The 27,738-nt window shown below is 33.5% G+C and overlaps 3 protein-coding genes across 7 annotated transcripts; 1 reads left to right on the top strand and 2 right to left on the bottom strand.

Annotated features, from left to right (window-relative positions):
- Position 1: 1 nt before the first annotated feature.
- LOC127708063 (putative amine oxidase [copper-containing]) lies at positions 2-27,738 on the bottom strand. The gene is made up of 3 exons (XM_052212858.1): positions 27,561-27,738; positions 2,416-4,556; positions 2-917 (listed from the first exon to the last, which is right to left on the bottom strand). Exons 2-3 carry the CDS (start codon positions 4,498-4,500, stop codon positions 618-620), a joined length of 2,385 nt encoding a protein of 794 aa, XP_052068818.1. The 5' UTR covers positions 4,501-4,556; positions 27,561-27,738; the 3' UTR covers positions 2-617.
- LOC127708038 (putative amine oxidase [copper-containing]) lies at positions 5,225-23,943 on the bottom strand. 3 transcript variants are annotated; one of them, XM_052212849.1, is made up of 3 exons: positions 23,840-23,943; positions 7,288-9,380; positions 5,225-5,892 (listed from the first exon to the last, which is right to left on the bottom strand). In XM_052212849.1, exons 2-3 carry the CDS (start codon positions 9,370-9,372, stop codon positions 5,575-5,577), a joined length of 2,403 nt encoding a protein of 800 aa, XP_052068809.1. In that variant the 5' UTR covers positions 9,373-9,380; positions 23,840-23,943; the 3' UTR covers positions 5,225-5,574. The 3 variants fall into 3 exon arrangements, with proteins under 3 accessions (XP_052068809.1, XP_052068804.1, XP_052068796.1); XM_052212844.1 differs by lacking the exon at positions 23,840-23,943 and adding an exon at positions 16,549-16,683; XM_052212836.1 differs by lacking the exon at positions 23,840-23,943 and adding an exon at positions 15,712-15,874.
- LOC127708391 (uncharacterized) lies at positions 20,967-27,555 on the top strand. 3 transcript variants are annotated; one of them, XM_052213275.1, is made up of 3 exons: positions 20,967-21,075; positions 21,762-23,799; positions 27,522-27,555. In XM_052213275.1, exon 2 carries the CDS (start codon positions 21,853-21,855, stop codon positions 23,404-23,406), a length of 1,554 nt encoding a protein of 517 aa, XP_052069235.1. In that variant the 5' UTR covers positions 20,967-21,075; positions 21,762-21,852; the 3' UTR covers positions 23,407-23,799; positions 27,522-27,555. The 3 variants fall into 3 exon arrangements, with proteins under 3 accessions (XP_052069235.1, XP_052069240.1, XP_052069232.1); XM_052213280.1 differs by lacking the exon at positions 20,967-21,075 and adding an exon at positions 21,152-21,507; XM_052213272.1 differs by lacking the exon at positions 20,967-21,075 and having other exon boundaries at positions 21,152-23,799.

Here is a 27,738-nt window from a genome sequence, read left to right as displayed (position 1 = left end):
GTTGCTGGTTGCATTTTTAAGTGCGATATTGAAATACAATTCACAGATTCATGGAGTGAACTACTAGTTTCTAACGTATATTTTACATACACGTAAAGGAGAACACATTCCATCAAATTTTTAAACCAAAACACAGTCTGCAATGAACCAGCTTCTACAGACACTAAATGAAACATGTTGAATTTAAGCATCTTAGAAACAACCATAAATGTAACTGAAAAGGGGTGGTTGTGGGAAATACGTGTAGAAAAAGCACGTGTGTTTATGGATTTTTATGATATATTGAGTTTTTTTTTTGGTTAAAATTTCGTCTTACATTTTAAATATATTTTGCTTTTGGTGCAAACATTTTAAAAATGAGTATTCTTGTCTTCGATACGTGTTAGGTAAACGATTATCACATAGCAAGATTATACATATATGATTTTACAAAGGTCCCCGATCAAAAATGTTCGTAACGATAACTGAATATCAAATGCTGCATATACTTTATAAGGATAATTATAAATTAAAAGTAAAAACATACAGAACCATAGCTGCTAGCCATATAATACATTAATAATGTGTCTGAGAATTATTCTTAACGAAGAAAGCAAATATAACACGATATTGTCTTCTCAAGTATCAAGGATTATAGTAGGATTCTTCATAATTTCTTCGTCGTAATTGACTTCCGCTGGCAGACATTCAAAATTTTGCTTAACTCCATATCGGTTTATTTTTATAGATGTCTTATGCTTCAGCTTGTTTGTTGGTTCTATACGCACAGCATTCAATGATGAAATAGCTGGATCTTCATCAAAATAGTTGTATGGTAATAGGTAAAAGCTTACTTCCATCCCCGGGGTAGTAGTAACCGGCAGGTCTTCAGTGTGTGGAATATGATGAACTCCCATAGTGATCCATGCTACTAAATCCTACAAATATAGATAACAAGTCACCTTCAAAATAGAAAATATTAGTTAAAAAGAAAATTCTATTTTATTTTATATTGAACATCAATTCGCTAAAACAAATTTAAGCAAAAAGTTCCGTTTATTTTCTGTATACGTCTTTAAGGTAGATAGGGTGTCTTCCTCCATCTTGGATTTTGAAATACAAGAAAACAATCGGTCTAGATCTTTAATAAAAGGTGCAAATTTTGAGAGTAGTAGGTAATTCATGTGTAAGAATTTTCATTTCAATAGAGAAAATGACATATTTTATCATATTTTTGGTTGTATTTTACAGAAAAACAGAATACTTTTGTTTGATTCTATTTTTTCCAACTTTGCCACATAAGGGGAGGCAACTCAAATGTAAGGGCAGATAATTCAGATAAAGTTACTTTTACAATAGAATGTGTTAGGAATTTACCTATTTTATTATGTAGCAAGAAAACGGGTCCCGTTACCCCATTTTTTCTTTTTCTTATCTGAAAGCATACTATTAGAGCTATTTTCTCATATTTTATCTCAAAATTCTATGGTGTAGTTTTCGTTTTATGGCAGAAAATTGGGTTTTCCATGCATAATCTATACAAAATCTGTCAATTTTGCACAACCTGTAGCGTGAAAATAAGCCCCGTGACCCATTCTTTTTATTATTTTTTTTTAAAAAGCATGATATAAACAACATTTTGGCAAATTATTAAAAAATTCTATGGATTATAATTTAGACACCCCATCTACCTTAAGGGTTTGTTTTAAGCATTACATAAGTTCATGTCTTCCTGTACTGTTAATGTCATTTCAGTTTGAAATGTACTGTGAAATACAGCCACCGACATTAGAGTATGACAGATGAGTGCATATCAATTACTGTAGGTTACATACAACCCTGCTTTCATTAACTTTAAACATTCTTTTAAAAGGTGTTATTTATTATTATTTTGTTTATTTAAGTAATGGCTTTAATATTTTTTCTGTCTATGAAGAAATAACATCAAAAATGTGGTGCACACGGAATAACCCGCGTAGCGGGTTATTTTAAAGTGTGCACCACATTTTTTATGTTTTTTCGAATAGACAGAAAAAATAATACAGTCATTTCTTATAATTTAATTCTTAATTCCATTTTAAACCAGAGTAAATCATGAAAAACGTTGATGACGTCAAGGTCACATGACAAAATTATGTCTATGAGCTGATAAACAAAACAACGTCAGCTAATCGGAAGACGCGTTACATCCAAAATTAAATTATAAATCGGTGTATTTGAGTTTTTGTTATCTTTCATACTGTTGATTTGGGTTAAATGATTTTCCTTCAGAATTGATTTTTATTTTATGGCGATGATAAAAATAACTTGACCCGGTCGATTGTTTTAAGTGTATGTTTGGAACCACGCCATCGGCTGTCTTAGTTAATATCATTATCTTTTATCTTTTTTTTTCAAATGAACTTGGCAGATCTTATCGGTTATTTTTACATTTACCTCATCAACAACTGATTCGTTATCATTAATAAAGTTCTGAAAATGTACTATTGGGTCTTCGGCATCTAGAATAGAGTATAAAGAACTACTCGTTGGTTCCGAGTCCTTATATTTAGTAACGGTAACTTGATATCTAGCCCAACTTATACTCGGCTCGTTACCTTTGCCTTCTGGTAGGATTTGTTTCGACATTCCTGTATTCAGTATTCGATAACTTTTACTCTTTTCGTAAGCTTTCCTCGTTTTGTCATCTTCTTTGTAAAGAAGTAAATATTTTGGAGTTTCAAAATTAAATTTATACGCAGCTTCTTTCTCCGTTTTCTTTAGAGTAGACGAAAACTTATGTTGAAATAATCTTGAACCCGGGTCTTTTGAAAACTTATTCGATAAATCTTCAGTTTCAATGTCAACCGTCGCAAATCTATTTTCTTTTCCTTTTACATCTAAATCGGCTTTAAAATTGAAAATATGATGGTGTATGTTAGCTGCCAAATTCTCATGAAGTTTGAAACTGTATTTAGTTTCATTTTTAGTATAAAACGTACCTAATACGTAGCCAGTGGAAACGGCCTTTACTTGTACTGCACCGTTCGGATAAAATGTAAAGTCGATAATGTAATCATAGTTGACAATAACGATAATAGTTCTCAAAACCAGTACCGTTGTTTCCATTCCTTCATAAAACCTACCATGATAAAACGAGTAGGAATGGTGTCTTCGTAATGGCATACCTATATTATATTCAAACAGACAGAATACGTTTTCATACGAAAAAGGTCTGTCTGACTCCACCAGCAACGTCGTCCCTACAAATGTAGCGTCCTTTGGACAATCGACACCAGGTACTAAACCTTGTGCACGAGATCCGATTAAACCTACACTATCTAAATAGTTAGCCATAGCTTGCATGGGTTTGTACCCTGAATAAAATACGGCAATGTCTTGTAAGCCTATTTCATATGCAATCCTTTCTTTCTTGAATTTTAAATCATATATTTGTGGACCTCTTGTTGTGGACATCCGGAAATCAAATTCCCAGGACATATAATTGACATGACGATCATTCACATTATATCTTTTTCCGTCAGGTGATACTTGCACTGGATTTCTTAAAAGAGGACTAATTGGTGGTATGCCACGTTGTTTCGCTGTAGAAAAATTATCAGTGTTCACATTTGGAAATTGAATTTTAATAATAGATCCTTTATTTGCAACGTAATAGTTTAAAACATCTAAAAGAGTGTCATAAAGTTCTCCATTAAACCATATGTTTTCTATTGTGTAATTAGTTACCTCCATGTCTACCAATACAGAAAAATCAAGAGGATGTAAAATGTAATATTCAGCAAATTGCGACAGCCAATACCACGTTTTACGTCTTCTTTCTCCAGACAGTGCAGACGATACCGGTGTTATGTACCTAATGATTAAGCATTTACTATCACAATTTAAAAGTCGTCCCCCGTACAACTCTTCAAGCATTGTTCCAAGGAGTTGGTCAATTTCTAAATTGAGCATTTCTATTACCCCTATATGTTCCGGTCCCGTAGTGGGACGATATATAAACGGAATAGACTGTCTTTTATATGGAACAGGTCTATGACCAGTTGGATTGGGTAAAGGACCAACAATTATTTCTTCGATATCTGGTATTTGTTTATCACCTCTGAAGATTATGACATGCGCTTCTCTTTGAGGCTTTTTTGCATTCCTGTCAAGATGATCAAGGACGGAGCTCTTACTAGGTAGATGAATTTCACATGAGTAAACATAACTAGTATTTACTTTCATATCTGCTGCTTTGACCAAATTAAGACTTTGTTGCAAATGTAAGTAATTCATTAATGCTTCAATTTCTTTTGAAGTCAAATCGCGAAAAACAGAAGGATTATCAGATTCCTTTAGATCAATTTGACCATACTGTCCTTTCTCTTTTCTGCGACAGGTAGGTAGATGCTTTCTATTGCTATGAGTATTAATAACTACCACTATGATTGCAATTACTAGAGATATTGTTATAAGTAGCAAGAGTAAAACGAGTAAACGCCGTCCATCGACTGATTGCCTGATGCTAGGATCTGCCATGATCACAGGGAAAAGCTGTTAGTTTTCACACTGCAATCTTTTGATACTTAATATTCCTGAAATATTATTAGTATGTTAATTTCAAACTTTATCGGCATGTGTAGAGAAGTGGCATGTATTAATATTATGAATAAAAATAAATGAGGGGTATATGAGAAGACACAGCAACCGAACAATATAAAAACACCTAGGGATTACCATACGGTCTACAACAAAAGACAGTTTCGGTACATACACAATTTATATATACGTAAAATTAAAAAGTATTTTGACTAGCGGGAGAAACAAGGAGAAAAACGAGTCACGCCGAGAAGGTAAAAACAAATAAATCTTTCATTTTCCGACAATTGTACAAATAAAACAAAGATTTATTTATGCATATATAACTCTTTAAACAACCAAAAGATTTGTAATAAATGTTGCCCCCATTAAATGAAATTATATGAAATTTTCATATGAGTGAAAAGTATGAAGTTCAAGTTGCAGTTGCAGTTCATTGTTATCATATAATGACCGCAAATAAGTATCACAAAACAGAACAGCATGATTTGCATACTTTCGTTAAGGGTTTGTGATATCATACAAGTTTAATTTATCTTAAATATAGAAAACAGGAGATGTGTTATGATTGAAATGGGACAACTATCCACCAGAGACCAAATCTACTAAATACTGAGTCAACAAAATGTGTTACACTGGCATTGAAAGTAGTAAAATTGACAGATTGCAATGCATATTTTTGTTTAATTAAAATATAAAATAATGCGTTTGCTTTTTATAAGAGCAGTGATGATCATTTAATGACAGTTGTTATATCTCCCACAAACATACACACAAACAAATATACACTCTAAGGGCATGGAATCAAGCATAATATATATAAACGTCACGGATAAAAAAAAGTATAAAATGCACATAAATTATGCATGCTAAGTATATTCATATATAAATCAATTACTGAAGTATTTGTCCAGTGAATGTTCGCACAGATTGTCATAAAATATAAAAGTACAATATATTTCCACTTGTCAGACGGTTTGATTCCTGAAACTTGTTTTATTATAACATATAAATTTACAAGAATGTGCCTCCTTCAGTATCAATTATTAAAGAAGGATTTTCTTTAATTTCCTCGTCATATTTATTTTTTTCTGGTACACACTGAAGACTTTGTTTGACGCCATAACGGTTAATGTTAATAGATGTCTTCAGCTTGGCATTATCTTTTGGTTCAATACGGACAGCATTCAAGGAAGAAATAGCTGGATCTTCATCAAAATAGTTGTATGGTAATAGGTAAAAGCTCAATTCCATTCCCGGAGTAGGTGTAACCGGCAAGTCTTCAGTATGTGGTATATGGTGAATACCCATCGTGATCCATGCTACCAAATCCTAAAATAAATTACCAATGATTTTTTCAATGAGCATAATTGTTGCATCTTCAACTTACATAAGAAGTTAATGCATTTTTCTTTCTTTTTATATTTGTGATATATTTCTCATGTAAATCTACTTTAAGGAAAGCTCTTATGGTATTCTGATAAGAAGGTATATGAATGCAGTTTTATCAAAACATCAGAAAACATGTCAAATGCCGTTTCCACTTAACAAAATGAAAATGCATACTTCCATTGACAATATGAAATAAATATACTCTTTAACGTAAGTTCTTTATTTCTTTATTACGAAAAAGAAATTTTGGGGAAACGTCGATAAAACGAAACCGATGGACACAAAACAACGAAAGACATTTAGAGACCAATATAAGGTTTTTTACAATAGACAAGTGTTTATATAATATCTGGTCGTATTCTTTAGTTAGTTAATTTATATTTTACATGCGACACGATGTCATTAAAATTGGTTTCGTTTTCTGCATAAGAGAATAATACTTGTAAGGTGCTTGTTAAAGATGATTATGTGAATTAGGTATTGGTTTATACGTGTCATTTTTGCGAATGCTACAGGCATAAATGCAACAGATCGGTTCAGGCTATCCCCACTGTTTTCCGATTTTATGGAATGCAACCTGCCTTTTTGGAATGATGCAATGTTGTGTATGATCATTTTTGCTTTGTGAGAACTTGCATTTTATATTTACAGTGTATTGTTTACTTGGGCATGATGAACCTAAATTGTCTGAGCGAAAGATTGTTTATCATTCACGCCGTCACAGCTTTATTGAGTCAATACTCACATGTAGTCATGTCAATCGAACCTCAAATGTAGTCTTGTCAGTCGAACCTCGCATGTTATCATGTCAGTCGAATTTTGTATGTAATCATGAATGTATTTGTGTCACTCTTTTTGTTTCTCGTTTTTTTTTCGATTCTACATGGTGTGTAATAAATAGATATATAGTGATATAAACTTATTGGAAAATGCCTTGATTTACGCATATTTCTAAACCTTTTGCATTAATAGCGCATAATGAAGGTCATTTTAGATGTTGCGTACATCGAGTTAGTTATCGGTGCATCTTTTTTTCTATCATTTAGCATGTTTACAACAAAAAAATTACTATGGCAATCAAGTTACAGAAATATATATTACGTCCATGTATGCAAAAACAATTCATGATTAAATACCCTAAATGTCAGTAAAATAATCTTGCTTATATCATGTATATAGTTGTAAACATTCTAAATTTAATTTTTCCATGGTCTATAACACTGTTTTACTCCCAAGATAAAACATGCATGGTTTCACTTCTCTTAAATTGTTTATCTAATAGGTTATCATTTAGTTTTCATACATAAAATTTTTAATATTTCATATATAACTTACTTCATCCACAATTGATTCATTATCATCAATAAAATTCTGAAAATGTACAATTGGGTCTTCAGCATCTAGAATTGAGTATAAAGAACTGCTGGTTGGCTCCGAATCGTTGTATTTTGTCATGGCAACTTGATATCTGGCCCAACTTATACTTGGCTCGTTTCCTTTTCCTTCTGGGAGGATGAGTTTAGACATTCCATTATTGAGTATTCGATAACTTTTACTCTTCTTATACGTTTTTCTTGTTTTAACATCTTCTTTGTATACGAGTAAATATTTTGGAGCTTCAAAATCGAATTTGTATGCAGCATCTTTCTCTGTTGTTTTGAGAGAAGTCGAAAATTTATGTTGTATTAATCTTGCATTCGAATCTTTCGAAAACTTGTTCGGTATATCTTCAGTTTCAATGTTAGCTGTTGCAAATCGGTTTGCAGTTCCTTGAATGTCTAAATCGACTTTAAAGTTAAACAAATGCTGATGTATGTTAGCCGCCAAATTCTCGTGAAGTTTGAAGCTGTATTTACTTTCATTGTCAGTATAGAAAGTGCCAAGTACATAACCAGTAGAAACAACTTTGACCTGCATAGCTCCATTAGGATAAAACATGAAATCAATTACGTAATCATAATTAATAATGACTGCAATTGTTCTTAAGATCAACACCGTTGTTTCCATCCCTTCATAAAACCTGCCATAAGAAAACGAATAGGAATGATGTCTACGTAAGGGCATACCCAGGTTGTATTCAAAAATACAGAAAGCATTTTCAAATGAGAATGGACCATCTGACTCCACTTGAAATGTAGAACTAAGATACGTGGCGTCTTTTGGACAATCAACCCCAGGGACAAGTCCTTTTGCTTGTATTCCTATTAAACCAACACCATCTAAATAATTAGCTAAAGCTTGCATTGGTTTGTATCCTGCATAAAATACAGAAAGTTCTTGTAAACTCAATTCATACGCAATCCTTTCGTTCTTAAACCTCAAATCATACAGTTGTGGGCCTCTTATTGGTGACATCCCGAAATCAAATTGCCAAGACATATATTCCACATGGCGATCCTTCACATTATATCTTTTTCCATCAGGTGAGACTTGAACTGGGTTTCTTAAAGGAGGACTAATTGGTGGTGTACCGCGTTGGTTCATTGTAGAGAAGAGATCACTGCTAACATCTGGAAATTTAATCTTTGAGAACGATCCCTTATTTGCTTCATAGTAATCTAATACATCCGTTAGAGTTTTATATAGTTTTCCATCAAACCAAACTTGTTCGATTGTAAAGTTTGGTCCATCCAAGTCTACCAATACAGAAAAGTCTAGAGGGTGTAGGATGAAGTATTCCGCAGTTTGTGACAGCCAATACCATGTTTTACGTCGTTTTTCTCCGGACTGCACAGACGATACCGGTGTTATGTATCGAATCATTAAGCATTTGCTATTACAATTAAATAGTTTTCCGTCGTAAACATCTTCAAACATTGTTCCAAGTACTTGGTCAACTTTCACTGTCACCATTTCTATCGACCCAACATGTTCTGGACCAGTGATAGGCCGGTATATAAATGGAATTGATTTTTTCCTATTAGGATTCGGCCTATGTCCGGTTGGATTAGGTAAAGGGCCTACTATTATTTCTTCAATATCTGGCGTTTGTTTGTCTCCTCGTAGCAGTATAACACGTGCTTCTCGTGCTGGCTTTGTTGCCTTTTTGTCTAGATAATCGAGCACGGAATTTTTCCTTGGCAGGTATAATTCACTTAAAAATACGTAGCTAGTATTGACTTTCATATCTGCTGTTTTAACCAAGTTGAGCGTTTTTTGAGAATATAAATACTTCATCAAACCTTTAACTTCTTTTGAAGTTAAATCATGGAACACAGATGGATTATCTGATTCCTTAAGATCAATATGACCATACTGTCCGTTTTCTTTACTTTCACAGGTAGTTATCTTCTTTTTCCTCGTGTGAATTGTTATAAGTATTGCTACAATACAAATAAATAGTACTAATGCTACAAACGAGAAGATGAAAGTTGCTAAACGCCATCTACCCAATGATCGCCTGGCTTTAGGATCTGCCATAATACCAGCTGTGAAAGAAAAACAAACATAACTAGATAGGATAGTTCATACTTTATCTAAAATCTTAATTTACAATTCTGAAAATATTTTACGAATTATGCTGAGTTTACCCGTTGCAATATATATATATATATATATATATATATATATATATATATATTCAGTATACCACATTTACAGAATTGTTTTACAGAATTTAAAGGCTAAATTAATCACTTAAATAGCATTTCAGGGGAGTATGGGTAGACTGGAAGGAGTTGGGAGGGGGGCAAACTTCTGAAAGTGACAACATTTTTTGCATAATGAAATACAATAATTCATAACATTAGGTTCTTTGCTTTAATTCTACGCATGGCGATCATTTAATTTCTTGAACTTTATTTCGAAGTGAAATCAGATAGCTTGTCAAGATCGAGTAAATCAAGGAATTACATGCATGCATTCAGCAGATATACATGTAAAATTCCCCCCCTCTCCCACCCGGTAGACTTACTCCCAGCACCTACTAATTTGTTGTTTTGTTTCATTTTCTCTCGTCCTGGAGATGCATGGAATATTGGCTATTAAGTGTAAAGTAAACAACAATCAATCCTGTCATTTATTTGAAATTGTTCAGCTTTCCGTTTCGAAACTAAATGAGGTCAAAAACTTTAAGTCAAAATTATACATAAGGATAACAGGAAGTATTAAGAATATACAGTACAACAAATCACACCAACTATAAACACCCAACTCCAAAAAGTTAAACAAACGCACGACGACAAACAACCAACTCCTAAAAGTTACACATACATACGACGACAAACAACTAACTCCTCTAAAAGTTAAGACATACATACGACGACAAACAACCAACTCCTCTAGAAATTAGACATACATACGACGACAAACAACCAACTCCTCTAAAAGTTAAACATACACACGACGACAAACAACCAACTCCTAAAAGTTACACATACATACGACGACAAACAACCATATCCTCTTAAAGTTAGACATACATACGACGACAAACACCCAACTCCTAAAAGTTAAACATACACACGACGACAAACAACCAACTCCTAAAAGTTACACATACATACGACGACAAACAACCAACTCCTAAAAGTTAAACATACATACGACGACAAACAACCATATCCTCTTAAAGTTAGACATACATACGACGACAAACACCCAACTCCTAAAAGTTAAACATACACACGACGACAAACAACCAACTCCTAAAAGTTACACATACATACGACGACAAACAACCAACTCCTAAAAGTTAAACATACATACGACGACAAACACCCAACTCCTCAAAGTTAAACAAAGACACGACGACAAACAACCAACTCCTAAAAGTTACACATACATACGACGACAAACAACCAACTCCTAAAAGTTAAACATACGCACGACGACAAACAACCAACTCCTAAAAGTTAAACATACATACGACGACAAACAACCAACTCCTCTATAAGTTAGAAATACATACGACGACAAACAACCAAGTCCTAATAGTTAAACATACGCACGACGACTAACAACCAACTCCTAAAAGTTAATCATACATACGACGACAAACAATCAACTCCTAAAAGTTAAACATACGCACGACGACAAACAACCAACTCCTAAAAGTTAAACATACATACGACGACAAACAACCAACTTCTCTATAAGTTAGACATACATACGACGACAAACAACCAACTCCTCTAAAAGTTAAGACATACATACGACGACAAACAACCAACTCGTAAAAGTTAAGACATACATACGACGACAAACACCCAACTCCTAAAAGTTAAACATACACACGACGACAAACAACCAACTCCTCTAAAAGTTAGACATACATACGACGACTAACAACCAACTCCTCTAAAAGTTAAGATATACATACGACGACAAAAAACCACCTCCTCTAACAGTTAGACATATATACGACGACAAACACCCAACTCCTAAAAGTTAAACATACATACGACGACAAACAACCAACTCCTAAAAGATAAACATACATACGACGACAAACACCCAACTCCTAAAAGTTAAACATACACACGACGACAAACAACCAACTCCTCTAAAAGTTAAGACATACATACGACAAAAAACAACCAACTCCTCTCAAAGTTAGACATACATACGACGACAAACAACCAACTCCTCTAAAAGTTAAGACATACATACGACGACAAACAACCAACTCCTCTAAAAGTTAGACATACTGTACATACGACGACAAACAACCAACTCCTCTAAAAGTTAAGACAAACATACGACGAAAAACAACGAACTCCTCTAAAAATAAGACATACATACGACGACAAACAACTAACTCCTCTAAAAGTTAGACATACATACGACGACAAACAACCAACTCCTCTAAAAGTTAAGGCATACATACGACGACAAACAACCAACTCCTCTCAAAGTTAAGACATACATACGACGACAAACAACCAACTCCTCTAAAAGTTAAGACATACATACGACGAAAAACAATCAACTCCTCTAAAAGTTAGACATACATACGACGACAAACAACTAACTCCTCTAAAAGTTAGACATACATACGACGAAAAACAACCAACTCCTCTAAAAGTTAAGACATACATACGACGACAAACAACCAACTCCTCTAAAAGTTAAGACATACATACGACGACAAACAACCAATTCCTCTAAAAGTTAGACATACATACGACGAAAAATAATCAACTCCTCTAAAAGTTAAGACATACATACGACGACAAACAACCACCTCCTCTAAAAGTTAAGATATACATACGACGACAAACAACCAACTCCTCTAAAAGTTAGACATACATACGACGACAAACAACTAACTCCTCTAAAAGTTAGACATACATACGACGACAAACAACCAACTCCTCTAAAAGTTAAGACATACATACGACGACCAACAACCAACTCCTCTAAAAGTTAGACATACATACGAGGACAAACAATCAACTCCTCTAAAAGTTAAGACATACATACGACGACAAACAACCAACTCCTAAAAGTTAAACATACATACGACGACAAACAACCAACTCCTCTAAACGTTAAGACATACATACGACGACAAACAACCAACTCCTCTAAAAGTTAGACATACATACGACGACAAACAATCAACTCCTCTAAAAGTTAAGACATACATACGACGACAAACAACCAACTCCTAAAAGATAAACATACATACTACGACAAACAACCAACTCCTCTAAAAGTTAAGACATACATACGACGACAAACAACCAACTCCTCTAAAAGTTAGACATACATACGACGACAAACAACCAACTCCTCTAAAAAATAAGACATACATACGACGACAAACAACCAACTCCTCTAACAGTTAAGACATACATTCGATGACAAACTCTAAAAGTTAAACATACATACGACGACAAACAACCAACTCCTCTAAAAGTTAAGACATACATACGACGACAAACAACCAACTCCTGTAAAAGTTAAGACAAACATACGACGAAAAACAACCAACTCCTCTAAAAGTTAGACATACATAAGACGACAAACAACTAACTCCTCTAAAAGTTAGACATACTGTACATACGACGACAAACAACCAACTCCTCTAAAAGTTAGACATACTGTACATACGACGACAAACAACCAACTCCTCTAAAAGTTAAGACAAACATACGTCGAAAAATAACCAACTCCTCTAAAAGTTAGACATACATACGGCGACAAACAACCAACTCCTCTAAAAGTTAGACATACATACGACGAAAAACAACCAACTCCTCTAAAAGTTAAGACATACATCAGACGACAAACAACTAACTCCTCTAAAAGTAAGACATACTGTACATACGACGACAAACAACCAACTCCTCTAAAAGTTAAACATACTGTACATACGACGACAAACAACCAACTCGACGACAAACAACCAACTCCTCTAAAAGTTAAGACAAACATACGACGAAAAACAACCAACTCCTCTAAAAGTTAGACATACATACGACGACAAACAACCAACTCCTCTAAAAGTTAGACATACATACGACGACAAACAATCAACTCCTCTAAAAGTTAGACATACATACGACGACAAACAACCAACTCCTCTAAAAGTTAGACATACATACGACGACAAACAACCAACTCCTTTAAAAGTTAGACATACATACGACGAAAAACAACCAACTCCTCTTAAAGTTAAACATACATAAGACGACAAACAACTAACTCCTCTTAAAGTTAGACATACTGTACATACGACGACAAACAACCAACTCCTCTAAAAGTTAGACATACTGTACATACGACGACAAACAACTAACTCCTCTAAAAGTTAAGACAAACATACGACGAAAAACAACGAACTCCTCTAAAAATTAGACATACATACGACGACAAACAACTAACTCCTCTTAAAGTTAGACATACTGTACATACGACGACAAACAACCAACTCCTCTAAAAGTTAGACATACTGTACATACGACGACAAACAACCAACTCCTCTAAAAGTTAAGACAAACATACGACGAAAAACAACGAACTCCTCTCAAAGTTAAGACATACATACGACGACAAACAACCAACTCCTCTAAAAGTTAAGACATACATACGACGACAAACAACCAACTCCTCTAAAAGTTAAGACATACATACGACGACAAACAACCAACTCCTCTCAAAGTTCGACATACATACGACGACAAACAACTCACTCCTCTAAAAGTTAGACATACATACGACAACAAACACCCAACTCCTCTAAAAGTTAGACATACATACGACGACAAACAACCAACTCCTCTAAAAGTTAGACATACATACGACGACAAACAACCAACTCCTCTAAAAGTTAAGACATACATACGACGACAAACAACCAACTCCTCTAAAAGTTAGACATACATACGACGACAAATAACCAACTCTCAAAGTTAGACATACATACGACGACAAACAACCAACTCCTCTAAAAGTTAAGACATACATACGACGACAAACAACCAACTCCTCTCAAAGTTAAGACATACATACGACGACAAACAACCAACTCCTTCAAAAGTTAAGACATACATACGACGACAAACAACAAACTCCTCTAAAAGTTAGACATACATACGACGACAAACAACCAACTCCTCTAAAAGTTAAGACAAACATACGACGACAAACAACCAACTCCTCTAAAAGTTAAGACATACATACGACGACAAACAACCAAATCCTCTAAAAGTTAGACATACATACGACGACAAACAACCAACTCCTCTCAAAGTTAAGACATACATACGACGACAAACAACCAACTCCTCTTAATGTTAAAATATACATACGACGACAAACAACCAACTCGTAAAAGTTAAGACATACATACGACGACAAACACCCAACTCCTAAAAGTTAAACATACACACGACGACAAACAACCAACTCCTCTAAAAGTTAGACATACATACGACGACAAACAACCAACTCCTCTAAAAGTTACACATACATACGACGACAAACAACCAACTCCTCTCAAAGTTAAGACATACATACGACGACAAACAACCAACTCCTCTTAATGTTAAAATATACATACGACGACAAACAACCAACTCCTCTAAAAGTTAGACATACATACGACGACAAACAACCAACTCCTCTTAAAGTTACACATACATACGACGACAAACAATCAACTCCTCTAAAAGTTAGACATACATACGACGACAAACAACCAACTCCTCTAAAAGTTACACATACATACGACGACAAACAACCAACTCCTCTTAAAGTTAAGGCATACATACGACGACAAACAACCAACTCCTCTAAAAGTTAGACATACATACGACGACAAACAATCAACTCCTCTAAAAGTTAAGACATACATACGACGACTAACAACACATGCATTTTTCATATGCAAATTCCTATTTTCAGTTTTATTGTAACGAGGTTGTTTCTGCAAATTAGCATAAAATGTACAGGGAAATTTAATTTTAAAGAGTCTTTTTTTTTTGCAAACACAAAAAAATAAAACCATGAATGTTATCATGCCTTTCAGATAAATAGCTCCGACTGCTACGGTTATATTTGACAACCACTTGTCCTTTTAACACAAAAGATAACATAAGCACATGGTTCAAACAAACGTGTGCGTATTATGTAATAGTCAGTCTGTTTATCATGTAGAGAAATATATAACATAACCAATATTACGATACTGTGTGTCACATGCAGTCTTCCATTGTGTTAATTCCTATACTAAAGTTTAAAGCCAAATAACCGAACGTCCACCTCTACATATTGTTAAATAAGTGTATATTAGAATTAATAAAGTTTTCTTACGTATTTACAAATTTGAGATGTTATCCAGACAGAGTGTTCTTCTCAAGAAATGCACTATAAATGTATGTCGTTGCTATATTTCGCCAGCAGTCATCTCAACTAAATATGTCATTTACCTTGTCAAATTCTGTTTTGTAAACAGTAATAGATAACACACATTTGTTCAAGGTTAAATTTTACACTGATACGAGATACTTTATCAATTATAAATTTGTCAAGCAGAACATTTGCACTTGAATTTAATGCGATCGTTTAAAAAATACACACAAGATTGTACGCAACAACCAATTTGATGATATTTTTTTTAAAGAAGCCTAATTTTTTATCATAGTTTATGCTTAATAGATCTATTTAGGTGTTCGTAATGTTCAAGGTTATAGCGTTTCTTACTTTGTTAATCCGAAGAAGTTAATCATTCTCTTGTAAATTTGAATTTAGGTAAAGTTTTCCCCAAATTTAGTGTTTCTGTTCAAATTGGTAGAAAGCTATTTTATTCTTTTATTATTTTTATTCTTTTAAGGGCATATCATGGTAAAGAATTGGTTATGAATCATAGGGTGATCAAAAAGCAGGATGGTAGAAAAAGTAAAAATGAGCTTCGTCGGAAAATAAACTGGTCAGGAGTCAAAATTCATGTATCTAAACAAATCGGACATTATTTGGAACAACTTCCTTTTAAAGATAAATATTGATGTAAATGTGTCTGTGGTTGTGTGTAGAATTTTGTGTCTGCTCTCGTTATTGTAATGTTTTAGTTTTGTCAAGTTTTTTATCTATTTGTAGTGAATTTAGCACCAATTCAATTTATTGTTGAAATATATTATTTTTAAAATGTACCTGGTTCCCTTCGGAGTCACACTACCAACTACTCTTGCCAATGGATTTACATTTGGAAAATTACACCGCAACCACGTCAGAACGATAAGTGATAATATGTAGGAGTTATCCAGGCTGTCCTTGCAAATGCTGTTTCTGAAGGGAATCAATAAGGCTGTGCGGAATGTATATGTATTATAAATAGACAATAATAGTGCATTGACTTGACATATCAACGATATAAGGATGAGGCTTAGAAACGGGGAAATGCGAGGCTCTGCCGAGCTTTTTCCCCGTTTCGGGCCGAATCCTTATATCGTTGATATGTCAAGTCAATGCACTATTATTGTCTTTATACTGCAATCTAGAAAAAAAACATTTTCAATAGTTGTTAAATGTGTAAATGTTATTTATTTGATTTAAATATTGGGAAAAATCCCCCTTTAAAAAGGCCTCATACCGGTATCAGGCGGAGAAATAGACAACGCAATGAAATGTACATTACCTGTTGAAACCCGCAATCAATGGTGAACGAATTCGTTTGAGTATGGAATAAAATATCAACAATAAGCATAAAACATAATGATTTTTTTGGTTTCAAACAAAAAATATTAACAAGTGAAATATGTTTTCCAAAAATTGTAAAAGAAATAAGTTTGGGTCGTTCCACGCTTCATTGTATACATTGGAAACAAGAACAGGTTGAAGAGGTCGTATGAATAATTAAATATAGTTTCGGCAACTTCTATTTAAATATTCATGAGGAAAAGTGATATCGGGTCAGTGACTGTATATGACATAGAAATATACAGTCAACGCATTTTGACTGCTCAAATAGAACGAGTGCAGTATAAACATAAATGTCAACCTAGCTGCCCACATAAACAGTCACGTCCCAGTCGGAAAATTTTCTAAAGCAGATTTGGCACAACTTTTTTTGAATATTTGGTTTCAATTATATTCCGACTTCGTACTTGATTTGGCCTTTCAAACCTTTTAATTCTAGCGCCACTGATTTTTGTCGAAGAAACGTGCGTCTGGCATACTAAAATGACAAGCCTGGTATCTTTGATGAGTTTGTTTTTTCATCATGTGATCGATGAGGATAATTCAATTTAATGTCTTCTTTAAAATGATACAAATATAATACCAGTAATACAAATACTTGTGTCTAGATTAGTGGAAATGGAGATACTCCGAGTGCAGTTAAAACAAGTTTCCAGGACATGACTACATTTTATTCATATCTGCTAACATTTTAAAAACCCATGGAGGTTTGATGTAAGATGGCTCTCATCGTCCTACAAAACTTTTAAAGGGCCTTTCAATGTTATTTTAATGTTTTTAGTTGGTTGGTTTTTTTTTTTCTTTGCTTCTTCATACTTTAACAAACTTATAGACTAGTAAATTAATTATTTTGTTTTAAACTGTGACCAAAATTGTTCTTTCAAAATTTCCATTTTAGAGCTATCATGGGGGGAAATCCCCCGCAAATAGTGACAGTTGTCAGGTATGTTTATTCTTATATAATTTGTGTGTCAATTCAGCTTTATAGATTTTAAAAAATTCTATCAAGCCTGTAACAAATTTCCTATCGATTGATGAATGGTATTTTTCTCTTGAATGAAAGGAGAACATATTAGATTTTGGACCTTATTTGACCTAAACAACTGTGAAATCCAGGAAACACACCAGTAAAGGATTTAAATACCAAAAATGAAATTTTGGAGGTTAATTGAGTACCTATAGGACTTCTACAAGTGCATTTCTGTGCTTAATATGTGTTTTAAAAATGGCAACTTACATATGTTTATGTTGTAATATGTTCAAATTATAATTAGCTGCGGTATGGGTTTTACACATTGTTGAAGGCTGTGACATGTAGTTGCGTATATCCTCATCATTTGGGCTTTGGTGAATATGTGGACACGATTTTGTAGTGATGTATTATAAAGTTACGCTTGTTTCATGTGAAATTGTATAAAGTTATCTTTCTTTGAGCTGATTATGCACACCATACGGCATCACAGATATATATATATATTGTGTATTATCATCCCTGGATCTCAAATATGGTAGTTAAACCCATGCTTATGAAAAAAGTCCGTTTTGCAGTCGTGGGATGTATACATATGCAGTCACGTCCGATCGAAATGGGGACGTTAATACCGATGTCGAGTGTAAGGAGAGTGTCACGCTTGGACACAAAGAGCCTTTGTAATAGCTCTATTAGTCGTCCGTAAATGACCTGTTGCAATGCACAATGTCTGTCCATATTCAACATACTCTTACTGCATAGTTGTAATCCAAATTCCCATCCTTTATTCCGGTCAAACAACTTTGCAGAATCTTCCTATTGTAGTTTTTGTCCTGAATGGGCATGCAATATTTGCCACTAAACGTTAACGAACACAAACAAATAAGTCATATCAAAGTCACAATCAACTACTTATTTTTTTATAAGCAATATTTTCATATGCCCGTCTTATTAAGAAATCTGGTTATTTTGAATCGGGGAAGATTCAGAATCTAGACGGTTTCTCTCATTGAAGGTGTTATGGTAACCGTCTTTTATGGACTTGATATATGCTGTATTTAAACTTCAAGCGAAACAAACAAAATAACAATTTATAAAATAAACATAGATTATGTATAGAATTTACGTAAAAAGCGGCGAGAAGATGCAATTTGTTCACTTTAAATTGTTATTTCTCAAAATTCCGTCTATTTTTTTTTCATATCTAAAAATGATATGTTAACAGTAACTGTTATGTTTTAAAGATGTGAAACAAAATACCTAGATTCGGGATTGATTTGTCTTTACCGTCTTTTAATTCATATAAGATTGAGTAGTACGTAGACCTTTAGTTGCTTTCTTTTACGTCATTTGGTCTCTGGTTGAGAGTTGTCTCACTGTCAATCATACCACCATCTTTTTATTTTTATATGCAAAAGCATGAAAAACTACGATTTTGCAGCTTCACGATTCGAACACACCTCATTTATAAAGTGTTATTTTCATTGTTTTATAACACTGGGTCGATAACGCTGCTGGTCGACTGTTAGTCCATGAGGTCTCATTAGCTCAGTATCTACTTTGGTACTGACAATATTTATAACATTCCAACTCTCTCAGACAGAGTTCACCTTAAATGAATTTGGAGAATCTTTTTAATTTCCTTTTGATTAAATAGATATATGTACAGCTCCCCACGTTTTCAGTTATGGTACATTATTGGCTTTCAAATTTTGTGGTTTGATCGTTCCTGATGAGGGTAAATTTTTATTATGTAGTAAGCAAACGAGTCTCGTTTGCTTTCTTTTCCAACTAGGAAACCAACGTTCTAACTTTTATTATATTCAAGAAGGAACTTGTCAAGATAAGTCTTCATATTATCATATTAAACTAAATTTAAAATGACAGCAACCAAACAGCAAGTGCAGAGTTACAGGCTCCTAACATGGCACAGGCGCATAAACAATAATAACAAACATGTGTGTGAGCGCTCCACCTTTTTACCTTGGATAGCGGCGTAACAACACAACCAAGAAAACACTGTGAGAAAAAAAAAAAACACTTGGAAATGGCTTCAATCACCAGATTACCTCTAAACCCAACTAACATAAAGACAAAAGACACAGTACCAATCTAAAAGTAATTGCAGTTTCCGAAAGCTAGTTCAAAACAAATTACATCATATCCATATATCAGATTATGTTTCGTAAGGATTCCAATATACAGTATTTTTTGTTGTGTGGTTGATTTACCTTTAAAAGACATACCAGTGTAACTTTTAACGGACTCTTTCCTTAATTAGTTTATCTTAATTAACCATTACGAAAATATTCCTCGGCTAATCGTATTTGGTTGTCTCCCTTTAAAAAACCCATCAACGATACTAGGCTTATAATTTTGTACGCCAGACGCGCGTTTCGTCTACGAAAGACTCACAAGTGACGCTCGAATCCTAAAAGTAAAAAAGCCAAATAAGGTACGATGTTGTAGAGCATTGAAGACCCAAATTCCGTAAGGTTTTGCCAAATATAGCTAAGGTAATATAACCTGGAGTAGACAATCCTTATTATTTCAAACAATTCAAAGTTTTGTAAACATTTTAATTTATAATTATGACCATATCAATGATATTCATTGTCAACACTGAAGTTTATTTAACTATTTTTCCGTTTTTGTTTTGTTTTTTTGTGTGTGTTTTGTTTTGGCTAACAGTATTCTTGAATTTAATATATAGTATTATAAAAAGACACGAAGAAAGGGGAATGTACAGGAATTTTTTTTACGTCATACATGCAATAAATATTTCAATAACAAACTTGAAAGGTGACAATCATGCACTGATAGTAATCAATGGAACAAAAGAAGTTCAATACGTTCAATAACCGTTTAATGTTTTGTGTTTAATAATATTTAGTCGTAATTTCTTTGTTAACGTAAATACGATCGAAAGAAATCGACACTTTAAATCAAAACACAAAATATAGACAAACGTAGTTTTAAAACAAAGACAGGTCGGGGTACAAAGTGCGAAGGTAAGTTACATTTTTTGACCAAAGAATAGTAAACAATAAGGGGATGACCATTTGCATAAAAGGGGAAAGAACATATTTGAGAAATAGAAGACATTGAATACATTATCAAAACCATTATATCAAAATGAATGATCAAACAGCACCTTGACATAACTATCTAATATAGACTATCGACGCGAACCATACTAAGACACAAGGGTGAACTCATGTGCTCATGATAGTCAGGCAGTTCTTGCTTAACTCGTGAAATCTGTCATGTTTTAAATCCGATGATTTTATTTTCGGTTCTATTAAGGTATCATACAATGCTTTACTGTATTGGAGATGCCAAGGCATGATACCAATTCATTTACATGCCTTTTTAAAACTTGTTGAACCAAGTACAGTCTATCGTAATTTGTATCGACAAGAAAAGTTACCGTTGAAGCATGTGTAATAATTTATAAATTCTGTAAACAAGCTCATTTTTAGAAAGAAAAAAACAAGACTGTTATAATTTATCATTCGCTATCTAAAATCCCCTGTTAGTCAAACAGCATCAATGATACAGTAAGATTTTCAATAAAATATTTTGAATATTGGTTGATAGACACGAAACAACATTTAGAAGAAGAAAACCCATTTTAGCGAAGCTATATTTTATACAAGTTTAAATTATTGGTAACTTTTGTTTACTTCATTTTCAGATATGTCAGTAAGCAAAGTGTAGGACTGCATCATCATTCTTGCTTTTTTTTACACAAGAAAATTTAGGATTCGTTTAAATTCTTATTTACAATGGATTTGCGTGGAAAACCAGACATTAAGATTTCAGAACATTGTGAAAAGCATGACTCTAAAGAAATTGTCTCATGGTGTCCTGTGCATGACGTGGGCGTGTGTTCTGAATGTCAAGAAAATGACCATTCCGATTGTGATGGGCTGGAACCACTCAGTGAAATTGTCAGTATAGCTCAGCTTAACAGTGATTTCAAAACACTGAAAGTTAAGTTTGGAAACATAAGAAAAATATATAAAAAGTTGCAAAGAGAAAGAGAAGGCAATATAGAGAGTGTAAAAACTCAAAAAGTACAAATTCGCGATGAAATTAGGAAATTAAGAGAAAATCTAAATTATCATTTGATAGAACTAGAGAACAAACTCATCAGTGAACTGGATAAAACATGTGAAAAATACGCTACAAACCTTTCGGGAGAAATAACTGATTATAAATATCGAAATGCTGTTCTTGATTCACATGACGACGAATCGGCGAAAGCTAAGGAATATGGGTCTAATTTACAAATTATTTTAGCTGCTAAGAAAGGAATGGCGATTGCAAAACACGAGGTAGAACATCTTACGAAACTAAATGAGACAATTCGAAACTATTCAGTTGAATTCAAACTCGCCGAAGCCATAAAAGATGTTTTGAATATAAAATCGTTAGGCTCAGTTGAAACAATAGAAGCAAACGCTTACGTAAACTTGGAAATGCTTAATATCAATCCGTTCTTACCAAGTCTCAAAACTGTTAAACCAAAAACAACAGTTGAGAACAAAGAAGACCATCGATGGCATAGAACACGTTTAAAACGCAGTAAGGAGTTTAATATGAATACTTCTCTTGACAAGTTCCTTCCTGAAGTGTCTGGGGCTGCATTCATGCCAGATGAGAGCATTATTTTAGCTGATACAGCTCACAAGAGGCTTTTACATGTGAAGGACAAGGGTCAAATATTTCAAGAAGTTTCCTTGCCATTCGAACCGTTCGATGTGGCTGTACTAGGAAATTCGAAGCTCTTTATATCAATGTTGAATGATCGTCGAGTAGAAGTCCGTGATATCAATTCCATGGAACAAATTGATGAACTTATTCTCCCTAGTAACGCATCCGGTCTAAACGCGTATGAAGACAGTCTCTTGGTAGTAGTTTGTGAGAAAACTGGATTATATTTAGTTGGGAGCGATAATAGTATTAATATAATATCGATGAAACACAACGACGAAGGTCCAGTTGACATAAATGCAGAAACTATTAGTTATGCTGAAACAAAGAAATGTTTGGTGCATTCGTACACACATAGTGGAAAACGAAAATTTACATTGAAAGTTGATGGTTTTGGCTATATACATGGAATAGCGTTGTTAAAAGATAGCAGTATTCTTGTGGCTAAGCTTAGTCCAGGCAGACATAGTATAACGCACATTTCACAAGACGGGAAAGATAAAATGTTGAGATTAGAACTAAACGAAATAGCCTCACCAAGATCACTGGCGGTGCACCGAAAGAAACGAAAACTGCTATTGGTGCATGGAGTGAGGAAAATATCAATTTTTCAAGAACTATAACTAGCATAAATTACACATACAAAATTGAAATACTCAGTTTGTCAATGACGTAGCATTAGATATTTGCAATTCAATTGTTTTAATAACTATACTACCAGGGCTGTACCAAAAATGTGTATTGTTGAAGCCAAATTTTTGTTTGAATAAATAATTTGCCGAATTCAAATTCAAACATTTAATCATGAAGGGTAATATAACAAATATACATTTCCCATTTGTTAAACATTATTTACAATATTTTTGATCTCTGCTTCAAAAATAAATAGGCTTAGCATGAACAATACATACTTCTTTTGAAGGATATCACATTTGTTGGACATATATAAGATATTGCATAGCAACATATACAATCACAAAATATTAATATGGTGCCATTGTAGAATAAAAAAAAAAGTCCTTACGTTCTGCAATAAATAATAAAAAATATACTTACTATTTATTGCCTTTACAACCAACCTTCAGTTTGATAAGAGAATACCATTCACTTTTGACATTTAACAACAAATAATTCAATAATTACAAAATCATTTCCCATACATGGAAAGTATAACAAACGATGATGAATTATAATAATCATCCATTATGTGTGGATATTTATTAAAAAAAAAACGTAAATCACTCAAATAACAAAAGCTTACTGCTTAAATTTTGTTGATCTCAAATATGCAGGCATTTATGTCTGGATGGATAATCATCATGTAGTTGTATTGTTGAAACGAATTTTGTTTTTTGTATCATTTTTTTACTTTCTATCTAAAAGAGACCAATACAGCAATGATTTAATCAGTACAGACAATAGCACTGCAAAAAGATACAAACCTCTGCGCACTCAGCTTATGATACTTCGTTAAAACTTTTTCCTCCATAAAAGTCCCATTGATTTGAGAATAGAAGGAGAGGAAGCTAGCTGTTATAAAATTTCATAGGATTATGAGAAGGTGAAATAGACTTTTGCACAAGATACATGTACATGTTAAGCCCTTTTCAGCTGATTTTCATAGTTTTTCTTATGTTGTACTGTTACACCACTGCGCAGGCTAGGAGGAGGGTTTGGCGCCAGCAAACAAGTTTAGCACCGCCACATTCTATAAGTGCCTGTCTCAAGCCAGGAGCCTGTAGTTCAGTGGTTGTCGTTGGATCATGTCCGTCATATTTGTTTTGTTATAAATTAGGCCATTCTCAATTGAATTGTTTCATATTTTTTTCATGTCGGAGCCTTTTATAGCCGACTATACGGTATGGGTTTTTCTCACTGTTGAAGGCCGCACGGTTGCCTTTAATTGCTTACATCCACTTCATTTGAACTTTGGAGGAGTTATTTTAATTTAGTTATCTTATTGGCAATTATACAACATCTCCTTATTTTTATACCAATTCAATGAATATATCAAGATGTGTATACATTTTGTAGGGCTCACTGAAAAAACAAACATGTTTTATTACAAGAATTGCTGTATGTTTGCGAAGTAACTCATACAACTATGATGAAATATATTTTAATCTCCAAAATCAAAACGGAGTTTGTCTAATGTTAAAACAATTACTACCTTGGTTTCTCCGGACTAGCAAATAACGAGTCAGGATGCTTACAGAAAAGGTTTCCCAAACTAAACCCATTTCTTGAGTTAATTACCAAATTAAATTACTGCACCCTTTTTATCCCAATAATGCAGTAAATTACAAAATTATATTTTGGCATCTCTTTCGACAGTTAAATTATTTTTAAGACCTTACCGTTAAGTTATTAGTTTGACATACCCTCCTCCCTCCCCCGATTGTATGTTTAAGTATACCTTGACAGACCCTCAAGAAAAACACAAAATTAAGCTCACCTTCCTTCCATCTATACTTAAGCAAACTGGAGAGTTTCAAAACAACTGTGAATTAGTTAGGTGCAATAAACAAGAAGAAGGCCTAGGAGAAGACAAACTGAAAAAAAAATGTCTCTGAACTTCGTTTGGGAAACTTAATTATGATAAATTAACATAATCATTCAATACCAGTAGGGAGACGAAAGTTTCATTTTAATATGTACATATACATGTATCTGTTTACTTTCACCCAACATTGGTACCGGATGTAATGACAGCGAATGAGTTTACACACAAATATGAGCGTTCCATTATTTCTCCAGTTTACTCTTTATATATTTAAAATTACAAAACCACACGCAGATATGTATATTTTGAATAATCATGAACGGGAACTGGAGATACGTCACTCTTTAATTTTCATTTATACATTTACAAATCTTCATGTTGTTCAAAGCCTCGGTATTCTGTTAAAGGGGCATTAGCTGTCAAATTCATGTTCACCGATTTGACTCAAATTCTAATATTTGATATATAACATATTAAAACGTATATCCAAATTACATCAAGTCTGAAATAAACAATAAACAATGCAAGGACGCGATAATTATATATCAGCATTTCGTGTGTATTTTAGTCTAGACGCAATCTAATTAACAATCGAGATGACCTATGAAGACTGCCGACGGTCTCATAACCCGATTTAAACATAAAAATAAATATAAATAAATAGCGACCTCGTGCAATTGGACTTTTTTAGATGTGTTTTATTTCATGTTATAGGTTAAAAATAAGTTAATCATCGTTTTAACCTGTATAAGAATGATACTTTGTGGATCGAATCATTCAACGAAATAGTTCACCTTTGTTTTACTGTCAATGCCTTTTAATGGCTGAACACGACTAATATATGCGTAACCAATCTCTAGCTAATGGGTTAAATTGAAGGTCACATGAATACGGATTCAATGAGGTCGAATGATTCACTTGCAAGTGAATAATTCATCAGCGATGTTTCTTAGCTTATTTTGACAAAACATTTTTGATCAATGCTTAATATCAATCCGTTCTTACCAAGTATCAACTGTTAAACAAAAAACAACAGTTGAGAACAAAGAAGACCACAGATGGCATAGAACACGTTTAAAACGCAGTAAGGAGTTTAATGTGAATACTTCTCTTGACAAGTTCCTTCCTGAAGTGTCTGGGGCTGCATTCATGCCAGATGAGAGCATTATTTTAGCTGATACAGCTCACAATTAAGAGGCTTTTACATGTGAAGGACAAGGGTCAAATATTTCAAGAAGTTTCCTTGCCATTCGAACCGTTTGATGTGGCTGTACTAGGAAATTCGAAGCTCTTTAAATATCAATGTTGAATGATCGTCGAGTAGAAGTCCCTGATATCAATTTCATGGAACAAATTGATGAACTTATTCTCCATAGTAACGCATCCGGTCTGAACTTGTATGAAGACAGTCTCTTGGTAGTAGTTTGTGAGAAAACTGGATTATATTTAGTTGGGAGCGATAATAGTATTAATGTAATATCGATAAAACACAATGACGAAGGTCCAGTTGACGTAAATGCAGAAACTATTAGTTATGCTGAAACAAAGAAATGTTTGGTGCATTCGTACACACATAGTAAAAAACGAAAATTTACATTGAAAGTTGATGGTTTTGGCTATATACATGGAATAGCGTTGTTAAAAGATAGCAGTATTCTTGTGGCTAAGCTTAGTCCAGGCAGACATAGTATTACGCAAATTTCACAAAACGGGAAAGATAAAATGTTGAGATTAAAACTAAACGAAATAGCCTCACCAAGATCACTGGCGGTGCACCGAAAGAAACGAAAACTGCTATTGGTGCATGGAGTGAAGAAAATATCAATTTTTCAAGAACTGTAACTAGCATAAATAACTCATGCAAAATTGAAATACTCAGTTTGTCAATGACGTAGCATTAGATATTTGCAATTCAATTGTTTTAATAACTATACTACCAGGGCTGTACCAAAAATGTGTATTGTTGAAGCCAAATTTTTGTTTGAATAAATAATTTGCCGAATTCAAATTCAAACATTTAATCATGAAGGGTAATATAACAAATATACATTTCCCATTTGTTAAACATTAATTACAATATTTTTGATCTCTGCTTCAAAAATAAATAGGCTTAGCATGAACAATACATACTTCTTTTGAAGGATATCACATTTGTTGGACAGATATAAGATATTGCATAGCAACATATACAATCACAAAATATTAATATGGTGCCATTGTAGAATAAAAATAAAGTCCTTACGTTCTGCAATAAATAATAAAAAATATACTTACTATTTATTGCCTTTACAACCAACCTTCAGTTTGATAAGAGAATACCATTCACTTTTGACAAATAACAACAAATTATTCAATAATTACAAAATCATTTTCCATACATGGAAAGTATAACAAACGATGAAGAATTATAATAATCATCCATAATGTGTGTATATTTATTAAAAAAAACATA

The sequence above is a fragment of the Mytilus californianus genome, unplaced genomic scaffold (genome assembly GCF_021869535.1).
Source record: "Mytilus californianus isolate M0D057914Y unplaced genomic scaffold, xbMytCali1.0.p SCAF_1, whole genome shotgun sequence".
In the NCBI taxonomy this organism is placed as follows: domain Eukaryota; kingdom Metazoa; phylum Mollusca; class Bivalvia; order Mytilida; family Mytilidae; genus Mytilus; species Mytilus californianus.
The sequence above is the reverse complement of the archived record's forward strand: the minus strand, read 5'-3'. Positions and strand labels throughout refer to the sequence as shown.

Coding starts and splice junctions, on each gene's coding strand:
- LOC127708063 (XM_052212858.1), bottom strand. CDS start 4,500: ATGGCAGATCCTAGCATCAGGCAATCAGTCGATGGACGGCGTTTACTC. Junction 918..2,415: donor ACGAATCAGTTGTTGATGAG/GTAAATGTAAAA, acceptor CTATATTTGTAG/GATTTAGTAGCATGGATCAC.
- LOC127708038 (XM_052212849.1), bottom strand. CDS start 9,372: ATGGCAGATCCTAAAGCCAGGCGATCATTGGGTAGATGGCGTTTAGCA. Junction 5,893..7,287: donor ATGAATCAATTGTGGATGAA/GTAAGTTATATA, acceptor AATTTATTTTAG/GATTTGGTAGCATGGATCAC.
- LOC127708391 (XM_052213275.1), top strand. CDS start 21,853: ATGGATTTGCGTGGAAAACCAGACATTAAGATTTCAGAACATTGTGAA.